The sequence below is a fragment of the Diadema antillarum genome, unplaced genomic scaffold (genome assembly GCF_040938485.1).
Source record: "Diadema antillarum isolate AM-2024a unplaced genomic scaffold, OU_Dant_1.0 seq00001813_RagTag, whole genome shotgun sequence".
NCBI classification, from domain to species: domain Eukaryota; kingdom Metazoa; phylum Echinodermata; class Echinoidea; order Diadematoida; family Diadematidae; genus Diadema; species Diadema antillarum.
This window is the reverse complement of record NW_027272488.1, coordinates 13,058-40,366: the sequence shown is the minus strand read 5'-3', so window position 1 is coordinate 40,366 and position 27,309 is coordinate 13,058. Positions and strand designations below refer to the sequence as shown.

The 27,309-nt window shown below is 36.9% G+C and overlaps 1 protein-coding gene across 1 annotated transcript; it reads left to right on the top strand.

Moving 5' to 3' along the window:
• Positions 1–27,309, top strand: LOC139712500 (uncharacterized). Its single transcript, XM_071624316.1, has 3 exons — positions 1–460; positions 17,825–17,913; positions 27,175–27,309. The coding sequence occupies exons 1-3, from the start codon at positions 106–108 to the stop codon at positions 27,307–27,309; spliced, it is 579 nt and encodes a 192-aa protein (XP_071480417.1). The 5' UTR covers positions 1–105.

Sequence of the window (27,309 nt, the reverse complement as noted above, 5' to 3'; positions counted from 1 at the left end):
TGCGCTCATAAAACTCTTCGGCAAACAACTCTTATTGGGAGAATGTATGCGATTACGCAATGGGGACAGTGTCGCAGCTTTTCAACTCCTTTTCTTTAGTCTGAAATGCCGGGAAAGTTCAAGTTTATTACGATCTGCATGAAGCCCAATCGAGATAGTACGAGGCGCTCACGATCAGCTTCGCCGCACTTCTTCCGTGCGCCTCCGTCTCCGATCAAAACAAGTTCGACCCCCACGACATGTCCGAGATGTTCGTACAACGGAGCGGCCGCCGCTGCGTCCGCCGCCGTAGGAGGCAACGCGTACGGTGAAATCCCCACTGCGCCTGCCTCGACTCCTCTCACGATAGTTCGTCAACCCCACATAGCCACAACAGACAAAATGGCTGCGCCCACTCGAGTGATGCTGCTAGCATGCGGGTCTTTTAACCCGATAACCAACATGCATTTGAGGATGTTTGGTAAGTATTGTTGCATATCTAAGGCGAGAATATTCGGGTGTTTCACTGTAGTGAGTTAATACGTACATAGACTTCAGCAATGCGAACAGATTAGAGAGTTGAGAATGAATGAAACTGTACCGCAAGGCGTAGCGTAAGGCGTAATTAGCAATGTGATGCACAACGTGCACGAACCGTCCTTGTAAAGCAGTGAGAGTGAGCATGGTGAGTTATGGCGCAATATGATAATGCATATCCTGCATGTATGCAAATGGCAGGATTCACGGTAAGAGAATCAGAGCAGCCATGTGCTGTACAATCCAGTAGTATAGCCTCAGTCTTTGTTCATTGTGCTTCAACACATGCTACAACTTGAGACTGATAAATGCAGAGAGGGGGTGGTAGGACTAGGATTAGGAATAGGAATGTGATCTACTGTAATGTAACGCTAGCAGGGCGGGGGTGGATCCAGGGCAGGAATTCTGTAATATACTAAAAAGGGGAGGGGGAGGTGCCTTTACAAAATTACAAAAAAAAAAAGGGGGGGGGGACGCACAGGCACTTCCATTTTTCCTTTTTATTTCTTTTGTTAAAAAAAAAAAAATACAGGGGGGGGGTGCGTGCCCGGTGCACCCCCGCCTGAATCCACCACTGGGTAGGAAGAGCTCCTCATAATAAAGCAAGCCGCCCATAATTCGACTGTAGTAATGCCATCCAAATTTGACGCTAGCTAGTGTAGTACTGTATACGCTATATATTTCGCGGGGGTTTTATTTTCGCGAATTTCGCGAGTCGGGAGCTATTCGCGAAATTAACAACACGCGAAAATATTACCTTCCAAAATGAATCCCTTGCCTTGATGATACGAACATTTCAGTACTAGTATACCATGTCACGGCTTACCGAACAGACCATACTGGCTAAGCTTGTTTACGCACATCCACGTCTACTTACGAATACTGTAGAGAGCCAATCCATTATCGCAAGGGGACCACTCGTCAGAAATCTAGCGCGATGGACTTAACCACTTCAAAAATGTTGAATTCTAACTTACTAGTTCGCAGAGTTTGGTAAGTTTTTTTCATGCAGTGTATAACTAGTATCATTCGTATTTGCTAGTAAGTTGAAAATTCACACTTTCTTTGCCACTTCGTATTTTCTCTGGTCCCCCAATCGCGAATTTAACCACTTGCGAAAAAGTGTGACAGCGGCAATTCGCGAAAATTTATGTACGCGAAAATTATAGCGTATACAGTATGTGTAGGCCAAAACTTGATATAGAGTAAGAACCCCAATTTTCGGCCGGCCTCCAATATCCGGACACTTACCACTTATCACAAGGCAGCAAAGTCGACTGTCACAGCACAAGCATATCACATCGTTTCACACACTAGCACACTCGTTCACCACGCGAAAATGCCCGAGTCACCTCCAAAAATCCATCTAAAATCCCAAATTTTGCCGTCAAAATCGCGGAATCGCCGCGACTTTTCCAAAGCGCGCGCAAATTAGGGCCCGTGTAAAGAATCGGGGTCACCGAAAAAGCGCTAAAAATTGAAAAATTATGCCGTTCTGTTGCGAGATTTTTCGCTTATCGCAAGCTCAGAGTGTGATGGTATCCTCAAAAACACAAAAGAAAAACAAAATCTCCGTACGTGCCGATGCAGTGAATAAATGTACAGGGGCTGAATGCAAGTGCAGAGTCCCAAAAATTCGGACACGAACGGGCGCCGCAACATCCCCAATGCAACCTTGCGTCAAGAAGGTATGGCGCGCGCGGATTTTTCAGCGGCCTTGTATGCGTACTGACATTGCACGCGTGTCCGGATTTTGGAGACGCTGTCCGAATTTTGGGGAATTGACAAGGTGATAATATTTGGGGATTTTGTGAAATTTTATGATCGGTTTGAGAAAATCAATATTAAGAAAAATTAGTTTGATATATGTAACAAACATTATTATAGATTTCATTTTGTGGAAAATTATTTGAGTTGAATAAATATTGCAAAAAAGCTTAAGTGTCCGAAAATTGGGGCTTTTACTCTAGGGATAAAGTCTGTGCTTTTGCATGCGGTCAAATTTTGGCACATGAGGTCGAATCTTGGTGCAGGTTTTGTACCCTCCATGTCACTTGACCCTGGTAGTAGTATCCTGGAGCTATCTAATAATTTATAGCCAATTTAATATAGAATGCCAGATCTATAACATCTAGGACTCACTGGTAGGACCTATAATTTACAAAAATTGCAAGTTCTTGGAAAAAAAAAGGCAACTCCCTCAACCAAACCCTATTGCTGATGTATGGGCTACGGGAATGCATACTCTGGAATTTTGAAATGAATTCGAACCCCTATTCTTGTGCTGTAGATCCTAACCTGAATTTATTCCTGCAAATGAAAACTTATCACTGGCATGGAAGTATTTTTTTAAAGATGTTATATTTTTTCTTTCTTTTTAAGGTGATCGTATAGTTCTGGTTGAGACCTAACTTCAGGTTTCTAACATTTTCGGGTGAGATAGTGAGAAACCGCATATGAAATATGAAAAAGAGCATAAATTTCAAGAAGAATTCAACGTTTATTTGATGAAAATTGGTTTTGAAAAGACTGAGATACCCAAAATAGTGCAATCTTAATAAAAGGTGGGACCCACTTATTACGTTCGCTTTGTTTTACTTTGTTTTTGGATGTCTCAGCCATTCTAAAACCGATTTTCATCAAATAAACTTTGAATTCCTCTTAGAATGGTTGTACAGTGTATGTTCTGTACTATTTCACTAGTGGTTTCTTGATATCTCGCAAAAAGTTAAAAGCCCAATCCTCATCTTGATCTCCACCAATACTATACCATCCCTTCAAGTGGATGATGTAGAAACATTACCATTTTTTTGCCCAAGAATTTGAATAATCGGAATGATGTATCAGTAGACACTATAAAAAACCAGAAATCTGCTCAAAAATTTAACCCAGTGCTTGATAAGCCAATGTAAATTTAGACACATGACACAGACCTATGATAAGCAGCACTACATCCTCAAAACAATTACGCTGTAGGCCTACATACAGCAATGGCCAACGTCCACATGTAATCCTGTAGGTCTGAGTATTGATCTAGAGTACAGGTACTTCTTCTTCTTCAGTATAAGTGATGGCTGGGGTTCTAAGTAATCATACCACGACTTACACCAAAAAGTATAAATTACAAGGACAAACATGTGATTTTACTTTGAACAGCAGCTGTAATTACAAATGTATTACTCATTTTTCCCACTTATAGAATCTGAGCAATACTGTATATTTTAGAAATATAGATCTGGAAACAGTTACACTTCACATTTTGAGATATTGTAGAGGAAGGTGTCTGTAAAATGCTTGCCTCTTACAGTATTTTGAGTGCTACTTGACACACATTTATTACAATCTCAGGTTGTATCTGTACCCATGAGGATAAAAAAAAATATTCAGAAAAACCAGGTTTTGATATCAGTAGTTCATCAGTGTAAGATAAAAAATTCAGTTCATCTCTACATCTGCAGGAATTGAATTACACCAAATATTGATGTATACAATGTGTAAAATATGTGTGTTTAAAAGCAGAAATTGAATTTGCTAGTCAATGAACCACAGTTTTCATTTAATTTCAATGTTATACATATGAAGAGCTAGCTTAATGTAATGAATCCTTTTTGAGGACTTCTGCATGCACTTTTGATTCTTAAGAAGAGCTAAGATTTACACTTAAAGGAAATGAGATTGTAGAAGGTAGGTTTGCAGTAACAGCATGTGTACAACTGTAGATAATCCTAGAAAGGACTGTTGTGTAGAGAAAGATGTGCAGCGTACAGGAACGTACAGATTACTGTTTACCATGACTGTAATATGCACAGTAGATTAAACTTAAATGGATACATTTCTTAAAAACCTGGGGTTCGTTTCATGAAGTCATCACATGAAAGTCGTAACATAAATCTCAGAATGTCCAAAGTCGCTCACGTGTACGAGTATGTATAAGGATTACATTGTCAAGGAAATTCACATGTGTAAATGTCATACACACCAGTGAATAAATGAAAGGTATCATTTGGGTGCATACAAATCTATAAGGAGCAAAGTAGAATTTTGAAGACTGATTCGATGACTGCTGGTATAATAATATACCTACACATGATTCATACAATGTACATAGGCCTACATATTGTGGATATTCTATGGGCTACAGAGTTGATATGGTTGCTTCATCTGCTCGTATTGTGCAATCGTTCTGTTTCCTGGTATTGGTGAGATGACCCATCCGTTTACACCAGCTTCTTCTGAAGAGGATTTCCTTCCAGAGGAAATTATGGGAATGGACAGGAAAAAGGATTATTTCCAGATAAGGGCAGAAGTTGTAGAAATTGTCACCATTTTTCCCTCCAGTATATGAGTTTAGTCTGACTTAGTGTGACTCAACATTGGTTTATGATCCATTACATGCATGATTTATTGCAAGCAGTGTTGCAGGGTTTGATTCTAAATTTATTTGGGCACGAGGTGGAGCAAGCAGAAATGAGCATATGGGAATCAAAATTTCACAAATTTTGGTTGTATAATGTAATATCATGTGAATGTAAGGAAGGGTTCCTTTTCTTTCAATTGATGCAAGAGATAGAAAAGAATGAGCGAGCAAACAACCAAGTCTGAACAACAACAACAGCAGCAGCAGCAATAATGGGCAATTCCGTATGGGAAGGGCAAAAACAGCAAAATTCAAAGTTAAGTAAATGCTCAGAAATTTCAGATTCCCGTACAGATGGATTGTTGTATTTACGGAAACCAAAAACCCTTTTCCAATAACTTTCCTCATTTTTGTTGTACACACTTTTAAAGTTGGAAGACTATTTATTGTATTTATCTAAAATTTTACAATATTAAATGAAAATTTAAAATGAAACAACTTAAATATCTCTCTGCTTTATCCATACTTCCACATCTTTCTTCCTATGCTTCAACAATCACATGTAATGAAGCATTCAGTCACTCTCATTATGATATTTTTTGGAGAACGTTTCAAAATCTACTGACAAATTGACGTAATTCCGTTACCATAAAATTGAAAAAAGTTTTCTCCTGAACAAACTAATCACTGATTTTTTCTCCCCTTGTAAATTTTTTCTCTACATGTGACTCCCTGAAAAGTCACAAAACATTTTGTAAAATATCTCCTTCAGTTCTTCTGTAATTGTGGTAACGGAATTACATGGTAACGGAATTACACGCACATCTAATATGGAAGAGAATGACATATCCTACTTTCGTGCCAATATGTATGTGAACTGTTCATGAAATAGCTTCAGGGCATTATTATTGAGCTATACAGTGTTAGTGATTGGCAGTAAAGGAGTGAAACTGTATGGTATGATACACTGACATGACTCAGCATACAGTGTAGCTGGATGCCTCTGACAGTGAGTCCTGACAGGGTACACGCTTGACAAGACTTCTTGTGCTGAAAGTCTCCTCCCTTCTTTCACCTTTTCTCATGTACAAGAACTACATGTGTACATGGAGACTATGGTAACTGATAACTTTATAAGGTTTGCTACAGATACTCATTCTCAAATGTTCAAAATCATACTGAATTCTGAGATATCAATGTATATTTTCTTGCTAAAAAGTCTCATGGTTTCATACAAAATCTAAGTATAGTGATGAGGGACTATTGAATGGGTGTGATGCAGCATAAATTGAACAAAGGTTACAAAGAAGAGGAAGGACATAAAATTTCTTTAAAAGGAAAAGAGAGCACTGCTACTGACAGAGAGAAAGGAACAGGATAATTTTTGTGAGCAAAGATCAAGAATTTAAGAGAAGGATCATACACAATGTGATAGAAGTCATTACTTGACACGGGATGCCCACTGAATGTGACACCTTTGACCTTTCTGTATGCTAAAGGCTTTATTATCACCAAGTCGATAGTCTGACCTTTTATTGAACATGTCCTGTTTTCATCCTCAAGTCCTTTATCTTTAATGGTAAGTGTATGACTATGATCTTCTTTCATCTGTTTCTTAGATCTTTCCTCCACTATTTTGATTTTCATGCCCATTTGATACACAGCATCTGCTACCCTTTGAAATTTGTTCTTTAATCCTTTCTTTTTCGAAGGAATAAAGACAAAAACACCATTTGTGATGAACATTTACCCAGTCAGTAATTGTGACACAGCTCTATATTAAAAATGTAACATTTAGGCCTAGACTTTCCCATCCTAAGAAGATTTTAAATATTAAAGTCAATGGGCTTCTACTTCTACCTTTACTCTTCATGTTACCATTTGCTGTACAATCCAGTTTCCTTTCATACAAGTGCCATTACAGTGTATTTTATAATTTGCTTTCAGGCAGTCAAAATACAACTTACTGCAAAAGAGAAGATGCACACTTCTTGTGAGTAAATTTATGGCAACACTCAGGATGAGAAAATAGACTAAGTCAACGAAGAAAGACAGAGACAGGAAACTTGTAGGAAATTTATAGGCCTGGTCATGATTATTTTTCCGAAGACGTCATTTGGAAATTTTGTGTGGTCAGAAGTAAATACTAACATTATTCACAGGTTGATTATTCCCTCTAACACAGTGAGCTGCAGATGGATAAAAGAGGCCCTCTTACCTTTCTATGAAATACACTGTAACAGAATTTGGTGGGCTCTAATGGTTGTAAAAGTTGTACTTTTTAAAGTTATTTTGCTGTTTTCTATTTCCTTTTAGTTTAGTTTCCATTTTATTTTGGTGGGCTTAAGTAGGACTTACACTGTAAGGGAGTTATCAAATCATGCACTACATTATATACCAGGGGGCAACTTCAGCTATTAGTAAAATGTCACAAGTTTTTAGTGATTAATATATGCCACAGCATATAGATAATAGTAAAGCACTGGTGCAGTACCATAATCATATAAGAAAATTTTCTTTTCTATTTATGATTGAATTGTAATTTGTTATATTTGTCATTGAACCACAACTGCATCTTTTCACGTAAAAGTTTCAAGCATCTTTAGTGTTCATCCTTAATATTAAACATTGTGTTCAATGATGGGGCTGCACACTGTGCTCTTGCACTGTAAATTGGCACTTCATGATTTAGATTTAAATTCAGTGTCAATCCGGACAGTTTTTTATTATTTTCTTATGCATGTGCACATAATATATATGTACAATACTTGTAAGTAATTCACACATATTGTCAATTTTTGGCATATTTAGGAAGAAGAAAACAGAGAAATCTGTCTTGCATGATATCAACAAAAGAAATACAAGAAAATTTGAGTATTGTTGACTGGATTTATAGAATTGTACTTGTGTAGGGCTATTCTAGCGTAATTCCGTACCATGTGTCTTAGATGTCATTTACCTGCAGAGTGTGAAATTCTTAACTTGAAAGTAGAAAAATTTTGATGGATGTGGTACTTAGAAGTTACGCGATCTTGATTGACATAGTTATGACTTCAAATCACGGTCGTTAGCCTGAACATTTTATGTTTTTTGACAATAAAAACTCATTTAGCGCCTATACACTTGTACCAGTTCAAGGTCAAAGGCTAGAGAGTACTTATTTAGTGGTTATATTATAGCTAAAGGCATACACAATCTTTATCAAGACATTTCAGAATACATGAGTGCCAAGAATGTGTATTTTTTCCAGTGTATTTCAGAAGGCGTAATTCCGTTACCATTTGTGTAATTCCGTTACCACTGACTTTATAGGGAAAAAGCCTGCTGCTTTGAAAATGTGATGAAATATTTGAAAAACAATACACCTGAATTGAAGTCAACACAATCAAAGATGAAATCAGACAACAACCTACAGTGTATGTGTTATAGATTTCAGAGAAACAACTCCCAAAGTCAGAGTTGAAGTTGTGACTAAATTTTCTGGTAATTCCGTTACCATCGCACATAGACCTCCTCTGTAACCAACCAAGTGAGAACATTTAACAAATTTGTATTTGGGGTGACAGTGTGAGTACCTCTGCATCTTTTAAATGTATCAAGAGAAGGCAAAGTAATCAATCCTGTATACAGGGTGAAAGAATATGAGCCAAAATTCTCTGATTTGTAATTCCGTTACCGCGGAATTGCCCAGATAGCAACAATAATAATATAAATATAAATGATAATAATGATGATGATGATAATGATAATAATAATAATAATAATAATAATAATAATAATAATAATAATAATAATAATAATAATAATAATAATAATAATATAAATATAAAAGATAATAACAAAGATAATAATAATAATAATAATAATAATAATAATAACAACAACAACAACAACAACCTCCTGAAATGTTGGTTGCAACTATTTCCTACAATACATTTATTATTGTATCGTGATTGTGGTCGAATTCAGTGAATATCTTAAATCTACATGTATACCGGTGCGTGAAGTTTCACTGTTATATCCTTTCTTGTGTGCATACATACTGTACTGTATGTGTTCTGTCTCTCAGAATTTGTCTAGTCCAGACATGATCACAAACAGTCCTTTTCAAAACAAAACCTGTAGTACCATGTTCAATCTACAAGGGACGAAATATTTCCCCATTCATCAAATTTATTTGTGGTTCCCAATTGCTGGTCCCAATAAAGAAAGGAAAGAAGTAACAAGCATTCATGCCTCTCTCTGAAATGTTTGCTCTCTCACATGAAATATTGATGGACTCACAAAACTGAATATTTCTATCAATGTGTGAATAATTTTGATGATTTATTCAGGTATATGAATTAAAGAGTTAATGTACATGCACATGTATGAAATATTTCAATATAGAATCTTTACCATACATATGGGAATTTGATGATGATCAACAAATATCATAAAAGGTCACACATGTTATCAGACAAAAAAAAAGTAAGTCTAATGATACCCAGCAGAGAAATACTGCACCATTAACATAAAAAAAAAAAAAAATCATTGCATTTTGTCAATATATGTGAAATTTTATGTGAAAGAGTTGATTAATTTCATGGAGTCTCCATCCCAACATTTGTAGTAAGACAAGATCTCAAGAAGAGATTTGGAGGGATACTTAAAAAAGGGACACAGGTATACTACTGCAGCATCACAAGGAAATAAAACTTCTAAATTTTAGCCGCTTGAAGTAGAATCGACAGCAAGACTCCAAATTACATGTCCGAGTGTGCATTTCAATGCAGCGGTTAAATTTATCAAAGCATGCACGTCATCAGAGGATGGAATACTGCCGAGATGTATTACTTTCTAGGAATATCCCCTCAGAAGTTACCAGTGTGGGGGTGGGACCCATCACTCTAACAGAGAATCTATCAGTTTTCCAGATGGGTACTTCTCTCTTTTTCTCTCCCCCTCCTCTTCCTCTTCCTCCTCCTTTCTCCCTCTCCCCCCTCCCCCCATCCTCCCCTCCCCCCCCCCCCCCCCCCCCCGCTCCATCACTCATGCTATCCTGGCACTCCACTCTGAGAGATGTGCGTGTGACGTGATCCCTGACGCATGCAATATCGGACAAATAAGTCCCAGTAGGCAGTATACAGGGGTTCCCTATAGAATGCCTTAATTACTAAGCTGTACATGTTTTGTGTAGGGGAGCATCAACTCTCTTATTCATATCTTCACAATTCTAAACCAGCCCCAAGTGATGTGTCAGTCTTCACGTGTATTATGATTATTCTTTTATTGGAGTATTAAAGTCCTTTTACAAAATTGTAAATGAATTCTTGCAGATGCAAATAGTTGCATCACATGTGTACAGGAAAAAAGGAAAGTTTAATGGCAATGTCTGCAACATAATATTTTCATTACACTAAGCATGATTTTTTGCTGATAACACAAGAAAACCCAGTACAATGCAATCAGTCAAGGAAACCGCATCTGAACAGTTCTCATAGATTAACATAATTTGCAGAAAGTTGTAGGCAATGTTGTAATTGTATATATGATTTTTTTGTATCATGACGGGCTTTTTGTAGCCCCTAAAGAAAATGAAGGTTCTTTGTAAGCAAGCAACCACAGACCAATGGCTATCGGACAAGGCAGAAAAGATAAAGTGCCTTGCCTAGAGGCACAACCACTGCCACTAGGGGACTTGAAAAATGGGACATCATGATTGATAATCCGTGGTTTTATCCACAGAGCCACGAGAATGCCCTTAAAGCACTTGTAGCATCACTAGTTACTGTATAATCAGATTAAATGAGAAAGAATGTAATTTAACAATGATTGTACATTTTTAGACCAGATCACATGACCTTCGATATCCATTGGATCAGAACAAAATATGAAACAAACAAAAACATTACCAACTGTAGTACATCCATAGGCTATGCTATGTCTGTGTGGTGTTTGGTGCTATTATTATCAGTGTACTGTAGTGCCATTATGCAGAATGAAATTTGATAGAGCTGCAACACAGTTATGATATTCAGGATGGTCTGATGTACAATTCAGACAGAGTGAATGAAGTGTAAGCATTTCTGCATCTGTTTAACATGCATGGAAATAGCATCAATAGGGCTTCACACCATTACCAAGGAGTTTAACGGGCATCCCATAGCCCTGTACTTCACCCCTTGGCGCCAATAGGGCTTGTATCCCATCAGGCTTTGTGATCTTAATGATCTGGCTTTTTTGGGCGCCTCTGTTGTGATAGCACTTTTTCAAGAAAGATGGACACCATTACTAAAATTCATGCACTGTATATGCTGTATGAATATTTCAGAGGGGTTTTATTTTTGTAAATATGTGAGAGTTGTCTGATATTTGCATAATTCAGTAAGTGGCAAAGTTTTGCCAGGATACCATGGCACAAATGCAGTGTAGATCATCTCACTAAAATTGCTTCTTTAAAAAAGGCTGACACTTATTCACTTTCCTTTGTTGTGTTTTTTTTTTTATTGCAGTGTTAGCCCCTCAAGAAGTTGCCCTGCACATTCCAATTTACAAAATGAATATGGTCAGTTTCACAGTAAAGGGTGTAACTTTGATGTGGCAAGGGTCAAAAATTAAAGTTGTGTTTCTATTTCTATCTTTGCCTTTATTTTATATAGGAATGTCTATATTTTCAATATTTTGTCATTCCAGAGCTTAATTTTTAGGCTAAATATGAAAAATGAAGTGACTATTATGGAATTTTAGATAAATTTAGGTAAAAACAACAAGAATGTTTTGGTCACCCACAGCAACCAAATGAAGATAAATGGTGGATGTAATGCAACTTTTCACTTGCTGTGAACATATATTTGAAATATCAAAACACTTTTCCCCCAACAGATATTCGCTCTTGCAATTATTTGGATGTGAGCTTCAAATTCCAAGGTAAAAATGGTACCTGACAAACTATTTTTAAGTTAAAAGAATGTTCTAGAAGCAAGAGCCACTCTAAACATAGCCCTAAATTATCTCTTGGTAACAAACATTTATCAACCCAAATCCCAAAGAAATTGGATTATTTTTGACAAAGTTGAAATTTTCAGACTTGTGAGTTTCGGAGGCTTCAGTTAACAAACTAGTGTGTTTCGGAGGCTTCAAAACTGCTAACACAAAGTTCTAGGGCTGTATTCACTTAAAATAATAAAACTACAGTAAGCAACTATCACTACATGCTAGAATAACAACAGGGCATCAATAAAATGTGAATAACAGTATACAGATGTACATTTTATGGCAGTGCATAATGTTCACCCTTCATAGAAATTGTACTTACGTGACACTGCATTATTATAAGGAAATTGGCCTCCACAAAAGTGAATAACAAACTGTGTACACTTTGAGCAATGCTCAGTTCGAATTAATGACATTACATGAGGCAATATGATTCAAAAGGAAACTGCAACAGTAGCAATAAAAGTACACTGATTAGGAACATCTTTTTTTTGTGCCTTAAAGTTAGCAGCAACGCATGTTTCGGAGGCTTCATCATGACTGTTAACATGCAAAAATGGTCCATTTTAAGGTGATATGAAGTACATTAATGCAGCTGATTGTTTCCAAATAACTAACAATGTTGTAACACGTACAATAGTATTCATTTGTATGCAGAAAAAAAGACTTTCCAACATATATGTTAAGAGATAAAGAAAATATTTAAATCTTTATGCTCAGTTGTATACATACACTGTATTTGCATATCCATGACTTTGGCAATACAGAACATGATTAGGCTACACACATGTACAGCCTTATGCATTTGTCAAACTTTTAATCATAATGCAGTAAGAATTACTTTCAATGAGTTAGAACTGTAGCTATAGACTTAATGCAAAGATTATGTTTGCTTGCTTTATAAGTGCAGTTTGTGGGATGTATATTGACATAAACCACCCATCATAATTGTTTTATATACATGTGAAATCAATTTCAACTGTTGATGAGAAAGGGATAGAAAATAGACTACATAGTGTATGTGATGGCATGACGGTTAGATTACAACATAGCATTGTAAAATATAGAAAGGGAAAAAAAGGCTTACTTTTTGCATATGGACCATGCCTGATATCCCCTACTATAGCTATCAAATGCAGTGATCATGGTCATAGAACAGCAATCTTAAACACTGATCAGCCATTCCATGTAAGGGTCATCATCAAACTGTCATCATCAAAATGGAGTTGGAATAATCAATGTATTGGTGATATTATCATGGAGCTCAATAGAAATTGAAATGGTCAAGATCCCATTCATCTTTTTGAATTGCCTGTTGAAAAGATAAATGTACATACCCTACCCATGACTGTGTATGAATTTGAATTAAAAAAAAATGTTCACCAAATGTATAGTTCCCTATAATACAGTATATGATAGTTAGAATTTTACTTTCTTTTTCTGTGGTATACAAGTCACCCCTGTTTCATATCGTTTTATTTTTCATTTTTTTAATTCTTCAAAGGCTTCTTTTTTTATAGTTATTTTATAAAATTCCAGTTTGTGTGACTCCTGTGACAGCTAGGAGGCCTGTTTTTGAAGGTACGCATTGAGAAATTGCTAACAGAAATTTTACTGTTTCTAAAAATGACAACCTTTTTAGCAAAAAATTAAAAAGCAGCAAATGTGTTTAAATATCTAAGTTTGTTAGAAACCCACAAGTTTGTTTTAAATAGTATATAAACCCACAGACTACAGTTTTAACCTTTTGAATTTCAAAATAGTTAGGGGCTTGTAACTTTTTCCAGAAAAAGCCAGGATAAACAGATTATAAAGATTTCAATCATTTCAATATTGTTCTTCATGAACATAACTTCTCCAGTCACCCACCCATGTAAACTACATGTACCCCATGGCAACAGGCTATTTATAAGTAGAGGTCTATATGTCATTTATGAACAATCCTATCCCAACCATTACTGTCCATTTACTGCACTGAGAACTAAACCCACAAACATGTCATAGAGTCTCACACATGTTTGCGAAGAGATGTTTTGTAACACAAGTAACATTTTGTTTAATCAAAAATAGTCAAGTGGTCACTGCCAGCATAATAAAGTATGTTAAATAGGGTATAGCATCAAGATTGTGTTGCACCTAGCATGCATAAAATCTGACATACAGATTGACATGAAAACCTGTCTAAATGAAGTAATCAAATGTCAAAATTCCAAAACAGTACCCTGTGATCCAAGTCACACCACAGAAATGATAATCTGCAAGATGTTAGCTATTTTCAAATCCAATCACAAATTTATTAATTACTTTCCTCCAAATAAGTATTGGAAATGAAAGCCAAAAAACTTGTTAAGAAATGGAAAGCTGAAAAGTCAAGATTTTAGTATGGCAAAAACAAATGCCATGTGAGTAACAATGGAATGGATTTGTCAATGGGTTATAAATGGACATGTAAAAGATTGTGTTTCGAAACTACATGATGTATTACACTCAGATGATAGTGAGTCGAAAGTGTAAAAATCCAAAAAGTATATTCCACCATTTGCTCTTGATCATGCATAAAGGATACAACCTTAAATTCAAAAGTAATATATTTCTTAGTTAAGTGTATGCTTCCCTCTTGAATAACCATCTATTAAAGTCCTGGAATCTTCAGGACAGGAATAGTGTCCAGTTCTTTAAAAAAAAAGTGTATTTAACACTAAATAATCAAGTAATTGTTTGGTCTTCATTAACAAAGTCTAACCAGTCAAAAGAGTGATACAAATATGGTCACAACACTTCAACTTCTCTCAAGAGTAAAAATGAGTTATCCAACTTTAATAAGAACATTGCTGTATCCACAACTACTTGCTCTGTTGCACTACAGTTGCATGATGTGGGCATGCACGCAAGCTGGAAGTCACTTTCATTACTCACAATATCTAGCCTGTTCCATTGTTTCAAAAGGAAACCTACAAAATAAATGCTTTTCATACATTTAAACAACTATCTACACCTTGCTTGGGGAATCATTAAGTCTCATTCAGTCCAAACAGTTATTAGATAGACTTAGAATTACAAAATTGTAATCAAAACATTCCATTTACATGCTGTTAACATAAAATGAAGCCTCCGAAACATCTGGAAAATTAATTTGGTATGCCGTATGTTTTTATGAAAATCATGTATGTTATGTAGAAAGTGATGGGTAAATTGTGTCTTTTTTGGTTGATATACACTGTTTAAACATATTTGTGGGGCAACATCCTCATCTGCCAATATTTTATTGCTGAATGAAAAGGTGAGTTATGTGTGACACGTCTGCACTGTTTAAGAAAAATAGGTAAATCGTATAGTAAATCTATATTGGTGAGTAAACAAAGCCGCCAGAAAACTGAATGTGATTAAATATCTTTAGATATGTCATAAGCGATCATTGGGTGGGTGAACAATAAATCTAATTTCATTTTGTCCAGAGAAAATCACAAAAATGCAGTGTTAACATCCTTTTGAAGCCTCCGAAACCACTTTTTCTCTATAAAGTGTATTAGCTCCAAAAATTATTGCAGTATCATAATGTTTTTGTTATTTTTGTTGTCTGTCCATGTCTGTTGATGATTTCATGGCATAATTTGGGGCAGACACTTAAAGAATTTATCAGAAATGTCAAATTAGATGTTTTTGCTGTTTCGGAGGCTTCAATGCGTCTCGGAGGCTTCACGTGTTAACGGAAAATTTGTATTGTCTCCTATTTTCAGAGAGTTTGGCGGATCTTAACTATTTTTGGTCTATTAGGTTAGGGCCCCATATCCTACATTTTGACATATAGATTAGGTCGCTTCTCTTATCTATATTCATATTATTTTACTAAACACTTTGTTTCGGAGGCTTCAAAACTGCTAACGGAAATTCCACTTGATGGAATAAAATTATCACAAAATTTCAAATAGCCCTAGAATCAAGTAAACTTTGATGTAAGTCTAAAGTTTAGCTGTACATCACTATTTTCAGCATAAAAGAAAGTAACCAAAACACATCCACTGATCATTACTGTCCATCAAAGTTTGTAAACAATTGTTAACAGAAAATGAAGCCTCCGAAACCTCAAATTTGAAGTCATAGTATTCTAAAACAAAGAGCCAGATACAAACCAAACTAATTTGGTCGTTTCGATTGACCATGCAACTATGCTTTTAACATAAAAAATTATATCTCTGCAGTTGCTGTAGAAAATTATTAACATTTCAAAAATGTTATATAAATTTCAATGCAACAAAATAGTCATTTTTAGGGTACATATGTGACTGTCAAAACAAAACGCATCAATACCTGGACCTGATTATGCTACCCAAGGTGGCTACTCATAAGGTGACTCACATGGGAAAAAATCTTTGAGATCTGTAAATCTATGTGTTCAGGGTGGGCCAAAAGGCTAAAAATTGAAAGTTACACCCTTTACCGTGAAACTGACCATATGCTTATGAAATAATCATATGACATGAGCAGTTTATTCTACCAGAAAAGTTAATATCAGTGATGACGTAGTACAATGTTGTATTTTAGATGCAATTTGTCCTGAAAACAATTCTTTCATTATCCAGCATGTTAGACAGTAACCTGTTGAAAATGAATGCACAAATTGTGTAAGGCATCCACATGTTCAGAATTATTGCTTCACAACCAGTAGGCAGCCATGTCTTCCCAAAATAGAAATAAAAAAGATGTGTATTCAGTCTACACATGTAACTGGGCCTCAAAAAAACTTTGTAGCAGCCAAAGTGGGCCTCAGAGTAAAAAAGGTTGAGAAGCAGATCCAAATGATCTTTATGCTTGACAACAATAAGTGAATGATAATGACATAGAATTCATATTGGGAACCACATAATCAAAACTGAGGGTGGAGGGATAGAGAAGAAAAGATAAAGGCACCACATAAATTTCATTTGTGTGATATGATATGAGATTAAATATACAGAAACACGTGATATAATATGAGATGAAATACGTATACTGAAACACGTGATCATTATTACCACTGACAGATATATTGCAAAAGTTTGCAAACGTGTTAAGCCTGACAGCATATTTTGAAGGCTCCTGCCACATTCACTTGTATGGATCAGAATAAAAGGTGTGCTACAAAATTTCTGTGTATCTGATTTATAATACACATTGTTACTGTTGTGATGCTGTACATGTGTATAAGTGTGTTTGTACCTGTATGCCTGGACATCTGCATTGGGCAAAAGATGATGAAACGGTGGGGAAATCATTGATGAAATTCCAATGGCAGAATGCAATTTACATGTCGCCTTGTATCAAGCAGAGAGCCTTTGAGATGGCCTTCCCGTATTAAGGCAATGTTTCCGGAGCTATCGCCGAGGAAATGGGAGCTTAGATTAGGGCACATTGCAGCATGAATGATCAAGGATGCGGTGGAAATAAATAAAGGATGCTGCAGGGTTACAATGTATACTTTATATTGATACGGAGTAAACAGGCAAGGAGAGAGTTATGCTCATTATGTGGGTGTACAAATTCAACATGAGATGCAACTGTCTGCTTGTGGGATACAATTTGTCTCAAAATATACATGTACCATTATTTCATTCTATTTTAGGGAGTTTCCTTTTGTTATTTTTTGCGGGGGGGGGGGGGGATGGGTGGTGGGTTGGATGGAGGTAAAGTGAAGATGTTCTCCCTCTCGTATTTGCTATCCTGCATATTTGATGACTCTTTTGTTCTTTTTGTGCATCATTTATGTGACTTAATTCAGCCATTGTTACATTGATAATGTCTTCAAAGAAATATTAAAGGAAGGAAGAAGGAAAAAAGGAAAAAAACCCATGTCAATATATCCTGAGCCAAACAACTGCATTTATTCAATATGTGCAATTGAGTTTTCAGAAAAAGTATGATGTCAGACTGTTATCTTCCACTGATCTGAATTCAACAGAAAACATATAAATTTTGCTTATCTTGTTGCCATGACTACAGAGATTGCTAGAGACTACTTGAACCACAAAGGAGGTTTTCAAGTCATCGGAGGAATCCTCTCTCCCGTCAATGATGGCTACAAAAAGAAGGTAAACAATGATTTTTTTGTGTAAGTTTTTCTGCACAAATTTCTTCATTTACTATAAAATGTCACTTTAAGTTTCACAGAAGAATGCAGATTTGTTGGATACATGTAAGAAAGTTGCAGAAACTTTCCTATTTAGGAAAATTTGTTGTCTTAGATAAGAACTCAATGTGAATCTGTTCCCACCCGCTTCTCATTTCTTATTCTGTATAGTGTACCTAGAGTACTGTAAACGTGGAAATTTTCGCGGTACATTAATTTTCGCGGATTTCGCGCTACGTTCGGCTAGCGCGAATTCAAAAATGCGCGAATATATCTTCGCAATTTTCTATGCACATTTTGAACGGCCTGGTGCGCTTCGTCGATGATACTGCTACGTAGTACAGACATGTTTACGCATATAGCAGTATCATCGCACGCACCGCACGCACCGAGCCCACGGCCGATTGGTGTGCTACATCCCCGCGACTACAGTACTAGTCCTACAGAACATGTATCGAGTAAAATACATGTACTACGTAGTTGAGCGCTTGTACTCGCACTCGCGCCGCTCGCTACGTCGCTTATCGTACGCTGGCATCGCTGGATGAAACAGCGACTGTGTATTAACCCGCTGCCGTGCGCGAATTTAAGAACCCGCGAATATGTTTTCGAGCCGCTCAGCGCGAAAAATTAATCGCGCGAAAATATTGACGTTTACAGTATGCAGTGATAATATCCCATATAAATGTTTTATCACTGTTTGTACATGTGGTGGAGAATGCTTTAAGATTATGGTCATGATTGCATTCAAAACTTTAGTTTGACTTCACTTGAATATCTTGAATTTTGAAAGCCTGAAATATATTATGCAGTTCTTGTCGTGTTTAGATTGTAGACATATTCTTCATGTTGTCATATAATTTGATTTTGTGGTGCAGAAGTCCCCTGCTCCACACAATCTTAAAGAAATTTATGGAAGGATACACTGGTAAGAACACATTCTGATGTCTCTGATATAGATTATAGAACTGCAGTGGCTAGAAGACAGGCCATAAATATTTCATTTAGTGAATGATGCTTAACTGTAGACACATACCCTGAAATGCCTTGACACAATTTAAATGCTTGACTTTGTGACATGTTGCGTGGTGAAAATGTATTTTTAAGCTGTTGAGGATGAGTCTCGAGTATACTCAGGCAGGGGTGTATGGGAAATGTGTGTTGTAGCAAAATCAGTCCATCCTCAATGGGTTAAAAAAGTACCATAACGTTATTTTGGCCGAGTTACGAAATTCATGATATGTAAGGGTTGGGATGGAGATTAAAAGAGGATGACTACCTCAGTTCTAAGGATGCTGTATGAGGACTTAATTTAATGATCTATGTACAGCATACAGTCTGTGTGTATATGTATGATGATATGATTTCATGCATGTTTACAAAAACATGTATCTTTTGTGTGTCATTAGACAAGATATGTACTTCATTTACTACAAATAAAAAGAAAGTTTCTGCATGGATTTATGTGTTCCATATGGACTGCAATTTCCACTACTACGTATCATCTAATGCGAGCACTTTGATGTTAGCCACGCATACAAAATACTTTGAAAGTTTGAGGAAGATATGTGCAGGTGATCTAATAAAGATGTTGACCAATTGCTCCTTGAATTCATCCCCCACCCACGCTGAGTGCCAACCATCATGTGACCCATTTATATTGCACCCCCGAGGGAGTCCAATTAGTGGCTAACGACATGGCTGTCAACGCGATCCTATCCCTATCCCTTCTTGATCCTGTGTCACCAGTCATAAGCCATCAAGATTTACATATTTGATCAATAAATCATAGGGGCTCAGCATTCCTAGTAATTATGCTTTGGTAGTGCATAATCCTATTCTCAAGATAGCAGCAAGTGCATGCACTGAAGTTTTTCTAAGTAATTGTAAATCATTATTTCTATTGTAGTTTTTTATTATTTCACCAGGCATATAGGTCCTTGTACATTTCTTCTGTAAGCTTTTAATTGACACTGTTAGATCCAGCCCCAACCGTGCTTCCAGAGCAAATAATGTGATATGGATGTGGCTACCTTATACATGTATCACTGATCTGCTACAAAGGTATTTTTCAAAGAAATGTTTTTGTTATTGATGTCCAACTGTAGGTATTGTCAAACATTGATATGTTTGAAGAATTCCATTTGCGCATTAAAATCATCGGGTATTTAACAGATAACTAGTTGTCCCTCTAATCTTTACTGTTCACTCTTAAACAACAGTTTTCTTCAGACTGAAGTTTTCCTGAACATGCTTGTGCCTCAAATAATGTTTAAAATATGCATTTAGTAATAAATGCACACTCAAGTTTAGGTGGGATTCAATTGTTAAAAGTAATCTAAGATAGTGTATACCAGTATGCTTTAGGCCTATGATTATAGTAGATCATTTTGGTAATGTATTGAAATTCTATGCATGTTTTGTTTACAAATGTTGCCCTTGATAACCATAAAATTTGCAGAAGGCTTGCCCCACCTAGCAACAAATAAGTGAATTCCTGCCTGAGGGACCTGATGGGAGGGAACGGATGAGTGCAATGCTTTGTAATACAAGGCTGTATAGGAAAAGAAACACCATTTTTACATTTGTACATTATAGACATAGCCCATTGAGAAAGTTGTACACTGTGCATTTTGTAGTATCCATGTTTACCCTTCTAGAGCCATTTGCTAACATTTCCCTCATGACTGCTCTCCAAGAAACAATGTACACAGTACTATTCTTAAAACATAATGTACTTGCAATGAATCCTCCTACATGCAACTTAAAGAGGTGAAATACGTAAAACGTTAGATTTGGTCTTTTATTTAAAAAAATGATATTATATATACAGTAGGTCATGGTTTAAAGCAAGAGAGAGCCATTATTTTGTTCTTATAGAAATCTGTTTGAGATGGCTCAATAACAGTCTTGTTTAACTTTCTTGTCCTTTTAATGCTTCACTGAAAAAAACAAACAAATCTTCACTGAAGCAATGCTGGCCTTCTTTGAAGGCGTTTGTGATGAATTCATTAACCCGTTGAGGATGGTTTGAGTTTGCCTCAACATGCCTTTCCCATAGATACCTGCCCGAGTATACTCGGGACTCGTCCTCAACGGGTTAACTTGATGGGGAACTGGAGCTTTGTACTCGATAGAACCTTTCTGTCCTGTTGATTGATGTCAGGGGCTCTTTCACTAAAGAGTGTCGCCAGAATCATGGCAAAAAAAAAAAAAAAAAGCAGAAAAGGAGGGTATTCCAGGGTCCTTCACACCCCACAGCCACCGCATGATGACACCTCGGCTCTGGTCTTATTTCCTCCGCCTCGTAATGCGATCGATTCCCGTCACTTGGCCAGAGCGGCAAATCTCGGCAGCATGCATATTTGAATACTTGAGCTACGCAGGTTTTTCTCACCAGATGCGAAGGAGAGGTGTGAGGTTACCAGTTTGTGATGTGACATTATGAACTCTATTACCATGAAGGATGACATAATGGTTCCTTTTCATCAAATTGTCTTCATGTCTTATTAATCTTCTGTTCTCTCGATTGTGATTTATGCAAACACCTTTTCACCCCAGATGTGATGTATCTTCATACATTGACACCCCAAATGCACCTTAATCTTACTGCCTTAATATCATGGGTGCAATGGAGTTATGAGCAACATAAGATGGTTCATTGGCCCAAATTACTCCAAGCAATTTTTATTGGGAACACTACCCCTGTCAGATAGTGAAGGAAAATATCATAAGGAGAATTTCACAGAGTATATTTTTGTTTTAATGAAAGTGATAATTCCCTCTAAAATGCTGAGAGTAATATCCCCCCCCCCCCCAGCCGTCAGAAGGACAGAAGTTAAGTGCTCTTTCATTTTGCTAGAAAATGAATATGTGTGGAATTTTCTTTTATATGATACACTACTGTGAGATCACAAATTGTTTTAGCCTTCTCATCCAGCAAATACAGCATTATATTGGAAATACAAATTATCCACAAAAAAAAAGAAAAAAGATTGAATAGATGACCATTTTTTTTAGTCACCCTTCAAGGATGCTTCTACTGATTTTTATCTTTGCTGAATTTAGAGTAAATTCTGCTTGGAGGTGTCCTGTGATGCTCAAACTAGCCACCTATGACCCATGACATTATTTGCTTCCTACTCCCTATTACAAAGTGCTCTGAATGAGAAAAATTGCATTCACATATAAGTTTTCCAAAATTTCCACTAAGATATTGACTGTTGGCATGGGAAATGCATGGAAATATAATGTGGCCAATGCTTCTTGGATGAGACCTTGAAATAGTGTCTTTTTTGAAAAGTGAAAGTGATACAGTTCGTAACATTCTATGCAAAAACACATAGGGTAGGGAATTCTGTACAAGTGATGTTACTAGTATATCACATGACCACATCAGCCATTTTGAGTTGCCCTTTGGACATATCAGCTGATTTCACAGAGGTCCATCTCACGATCGCTGTTTGTCTAATTTCAGTCAAATGGTCAATAGGCCCATTTACACTTGCTTGGAAAAATCGCGACATTTGGGTGTAAGTTGCTAAGCAACTACACCCAAATGCCCTCGAAACATCGCCAGAAAAATCACCAGCCGGAGTGCGATTTTTTTGAAACATCACGAAGTTTGAGGCGAAGTTAGCGAGTGTAAACCCAAGCTGCAGAAATATCGCGATTTTTCATCACGTGACTTTCGGTCTCGGATTGCACCGGGAGTTTACGCGCGCTCCCGATCCCTCTTTGGGACGTGTAGAGAGTGCGTCGGTCACTGGCCAGAGTACTAGTACACGGTATAGACAGCTGTGTACAGGTCTAAATGGCCGATCCTCGATCGGCTCGTAGTCTCTCACCTCCCTCTCCCTGATGAAACTAGTACGTGAAAACTACTACTAGTAGCAAACCTGAAGTTTTCCAACCACATATCATCACCCCAAGACGACGTAACAAAATAATGTTCTCCCAGAAATGTGTTGATTCAGATTGTGAGAGAGCCCGTACTGCTCTCGATATACGCCGTTTGTGGAATACTAGTACAGGAGTACGTAACAAGTGTGAGTTCTTGCTGTCGCCTGATAAAATACCAGTCCTAACTTCCAAGTCCTACTTCTCACTTTCGTCATATCGGCGAAATTTCATGATCCTCCTGAATGCTGCTGTAGATGAAGTTTTACACACCTACTATGTATGTGATCTAATATAGCAAGCAATATAGTTTTACCGTAAGTATAACAGTCTCGAGAAGCACAAATTTATGTGTGCATTGTACTGATAAAAAGCCCTGGCTCAACGTTCCAACCAGCTAATGTGATCAAAATGTACTGCACTGCAGTGAAAATGAACAGAATAGCGCGCGCTTCCACTCAGCTACCGTGTGGAAAAGAGGTAAATTACGCATGCGCACTACCGACCAAAAAATCGCGATGTTTCGTGAAGCTCAAACTTCGTATGCTTTTGCGCAAGTGTAAACGGTGGAACCAAAATATCGCGATTTTAAAAATCGCGATCTTAGTAAGTGTAAATGCGGCTAATGACCTGTCGCTGTCACTGCATTGCATCAATCAAAATATCTTTAAAAAAAACAAAGAAAGGAAGAAGAAAAAAAAAACCTCTCCTGCGATATTTTTGTCAGGCAGTCTTTGCAGGAGAAGTCATCTCCAGGTATTGGTCTGATTCTTACAGTTCTTGGTTGAGCCCCTTTTGGTGGTCTCGTTTTTTTTACCCTCTACTGGCCCCAGATTGGAGATTGGAGACTGGAGCTAGCTTCAGGTGTGAGTTCATTAGAAGATGTTTACAAAAAAACACCAGGACTCGATGCATCTTCATTTCTTTGCCTCCCCCATCATGGGGCAAACTGAGTGGAATCCATTTTCTCACTGACCAGACTGGAAAAATTGCAGTGCATATTTATTCAGTTAATCATTGAATAAAGAAAGGTATCTAATTATGGATGTTACACAACATTTGCTCCTGCGACAATTGCTCGGGTCTTATTTTCTCCAAGGACTTCGGGTTTGGGTTAGGGTTGTGATAGGATTTTAGGTTTAATTTCATGTAAGGATTAGGATTAGGATTATGTTTGTAGGTAGACTGAAAGTTTGGCTGAGCATGCAGATATTTCATGGGAGCAAGTGTCTGGGGAGCATTTGTAATTGAACCAATCATAGTGCAGAGTATGTAAAGAGATCCCATTTGGTGATTTCCAGCTGTGAATAGATTATTTATGTGTACCAATCAAGGGAATTGCGTAAAGAATGACCGAAGAAATTATCAGTTGGAAAAATGTGTGAATGATATAGTCATATGAACAGGAAGACAATTTGGTAAATTCAAAACAGAAATAAGAAACATTGTTAAAATTGAGGTGAAAGCAAAAGATAACTGATGTCAGCAGCAGTTTAGTGGTGAAGAGATTTTTTTTTTAAAGCAGAAATTGAATGGTTTGAGATCCTTTTTTGAAAGCTGAATTCAGACTTCATTCTTCTGTTTCTCAAATTCTGTATGCAAAATGAACTCTTTGTCTGTAATACCAAATAGACAGGATATTCTCAATTCATTTTAGCTCATGTTTTTCACTAGTAAGGAATGAAATATGGACATCAAAGATTATGTACAGTGTTTAACATAAAGCAGATAATCTATGATAGATGATCTTCCCACATAACTATGTAGGTAACTCTATACATGACACTCATGCAAGGCATGGGATCATACACTTGTATCTCAGAACATTGTCCTTCAATGCAGACCCAGTTGCCCACTTGCCAGGGGCAACTCAAGCTTACTGTCAGGCAAGGTATTGATGATTACTGTGCCTTCCTTGTATGAGGTCCTTGCCCCAACCCCCTTTTTGGCTAGGGAAAGATATCTTTTGATGTGTCATACAGCATGCTTTATTAATTACATACTCTCCTTGTGTGTCACTGTTTGAGCTACATATGAAATCGATTAAAAAAAACCCACCTACATATTTTTTTTGACAAATATCAGGAGACCTCTTCATGTGTCTAAGGATGGGGTTATGTGTATGTTGATAGTCTTTCAGTGTACAGAGGTTTTGGCATGGTGTTAAGTCAAAACATGTCCCCCAAGCTCAAGAATACCACACACATGGGTATCCTGAAGGATACCCCTCTAAGTACCGTACACAGAATATCAATCACATGTGTCGTGTTAGTTTGCTAAAAGTGTTCTTTTTAATGAATTTCTGCATGTGGTTCATGTGTAAAAGAAAAATCGTCTTTTTATTTCGAAAGAGATGAAAAGCAAACTCTGCAAAATTGACGAGACATGGAGGAAGATATTTAGTAGAGGCTAGCATTGTTTAAAAACAATTTATTTGTGGTTTGTTTGTTATCAAATCAGTGCATGTACCCTGTACAGGTTCCAGCTTGAGGTAAACATTTTACAAAGAATGTGTGTCCAGTGAGATAGCTGCAGGTCTATTTATGCAGTGAAATAGCAAGGACTGGTCACACTCTTCTGACCAAGCACAAAGAGGAATATTTGTTGTCTTGTCTGGTGAGCACTGCAATTGAGATCAAAAATCCACAGTTAAAACCCCTTTAGGGTTACTGAAGCATTTATGGACTGAAAGAAATGTAATGTAGGTTAGGTTTACACTACAGAAACATGTTGTATCTTGTATGTCAAAAGCTTGTGAAATGCACTGACTTACAAGTGCACAGCTCATATCCTGCTACTCATTAGCCTCCTCCTTCTTCTTCTATCTTTTTTCTAAAAGAATAAGACAGTCAAGAATAATGTAAGGTAACACATCACAACATTGACAACAAAGCTGTATGTTCTGTAAACTGGAATGCCTTTGCTTTACTTATGATCGCATGGCAAGTGTATATGAGAAATCATCAAAATAATTTGCTGAAGTACATGTACATCTGGTACTGAGTAGTTTGTAATGTTCTCTTGCAGCATTCATGAAGAAAAAACAAAATAGTTGACTTTGTGCCGTCTGCATTAAGAGTGTAGCAATATCAATGTTTCAATGATGGCACTATCAACATAAGTCCAGCAGTGTTGCTGGTATCCTTCGATAGACTGTAGTTGCTGTTGCTCTGACTTCTGTGTATAATCCAAGATGTTGTTTATGGAAAGACAAGAGCAAATTATAAATGTAACACCGACAGTGATTAAATATGTTGTTACTTCGAGCACTAAGATGTGATGGAGAGGTTCTATGAACTCCACCCTCCTTGCACAAAACAGGGTTTTAATCATCATTTTTGGTGTGCGCTGAAGTCATTTATCCACAGGGAATAACATTTTCTTTAATATAGTATATGATATCAACATCAGAGCCAGAAGGCCTTAAGTATCAAACTTTTAGTCACATTAATGCCCTTCTAGCCCATAACTGACTCCTTTGCTTACCGTTCTTGTCAGTATGATACTTGAGGTGGATATGCTGCCTTCACATTAATTTATATGAAATCCCAGTGGGCGAATCAGAAATGAGATTCTATGAGACTCTAGGCCCCTCCCTGTGCCTTGAAATTAATGCAGTCTCTAATTGGCAGAAATTAGCTCCCTTATTGGCTCCCCATAGTGGCAAGGGAATCTACTGAGAGGTTCATGATTTTAACTACACCTTAGCCATCACATGAAAAGAACAGGAAATTGAGTTTATTGCATGTGATAAAAAAAGAGTTGGCACTTTTTTGTTGGCAGTACACTGTAATGCAGCCTAAGTGTAAACTTTCAATGTGTTGGAACTTATGTTTACATCGTAATAGTTTCAAGGTGAAAGTGGTGCTGTGTAAGACTTTTATGAAAGATATAAATAATTTTTTAAAGTGCTGAGTGCAAGTCTACCCTGATGTCTTTGTATCTAATCTCAATTAACTCTTTGAGTCCAAAATCTGCTGTCATGGGAAATATGCAGAGTTTGGTGGAGCTTTGACTTTTGGTTGTCATTAATCAGTAAGATGCCTTTCAGATAAAATATTGCCTGCAGTTGCTAAAGTTATGAATCTGAAACAATGCTCTAAACAGTAATATTTAAAATTTCAGGTTGAATGTACATTGTATGTACTGTAGTAGTTCTTATTAGTAAATGTTAACTTGTTGACAGGAAATGTCTTGTACATGTACATGATAATGTCAGTAAGTAATATAGTGGATCAAACACTCAAATAAAAATCTGAGAAATTTCATGTATGCACAAGTGAAATAATTTCTTTGTTGCCTACATTTTGATTGATTCTCACAGGGACTGATATCTGGCAAGCACCGAACTGAGATGTGCAAATTGGCAATCGAGAGTTCTGATTGGCTGAAGGTAGACACCTGGGAAGTGGAACAGCCAGAATGGATTGAAACAGTAAAGGTACACCAATATGTTTGA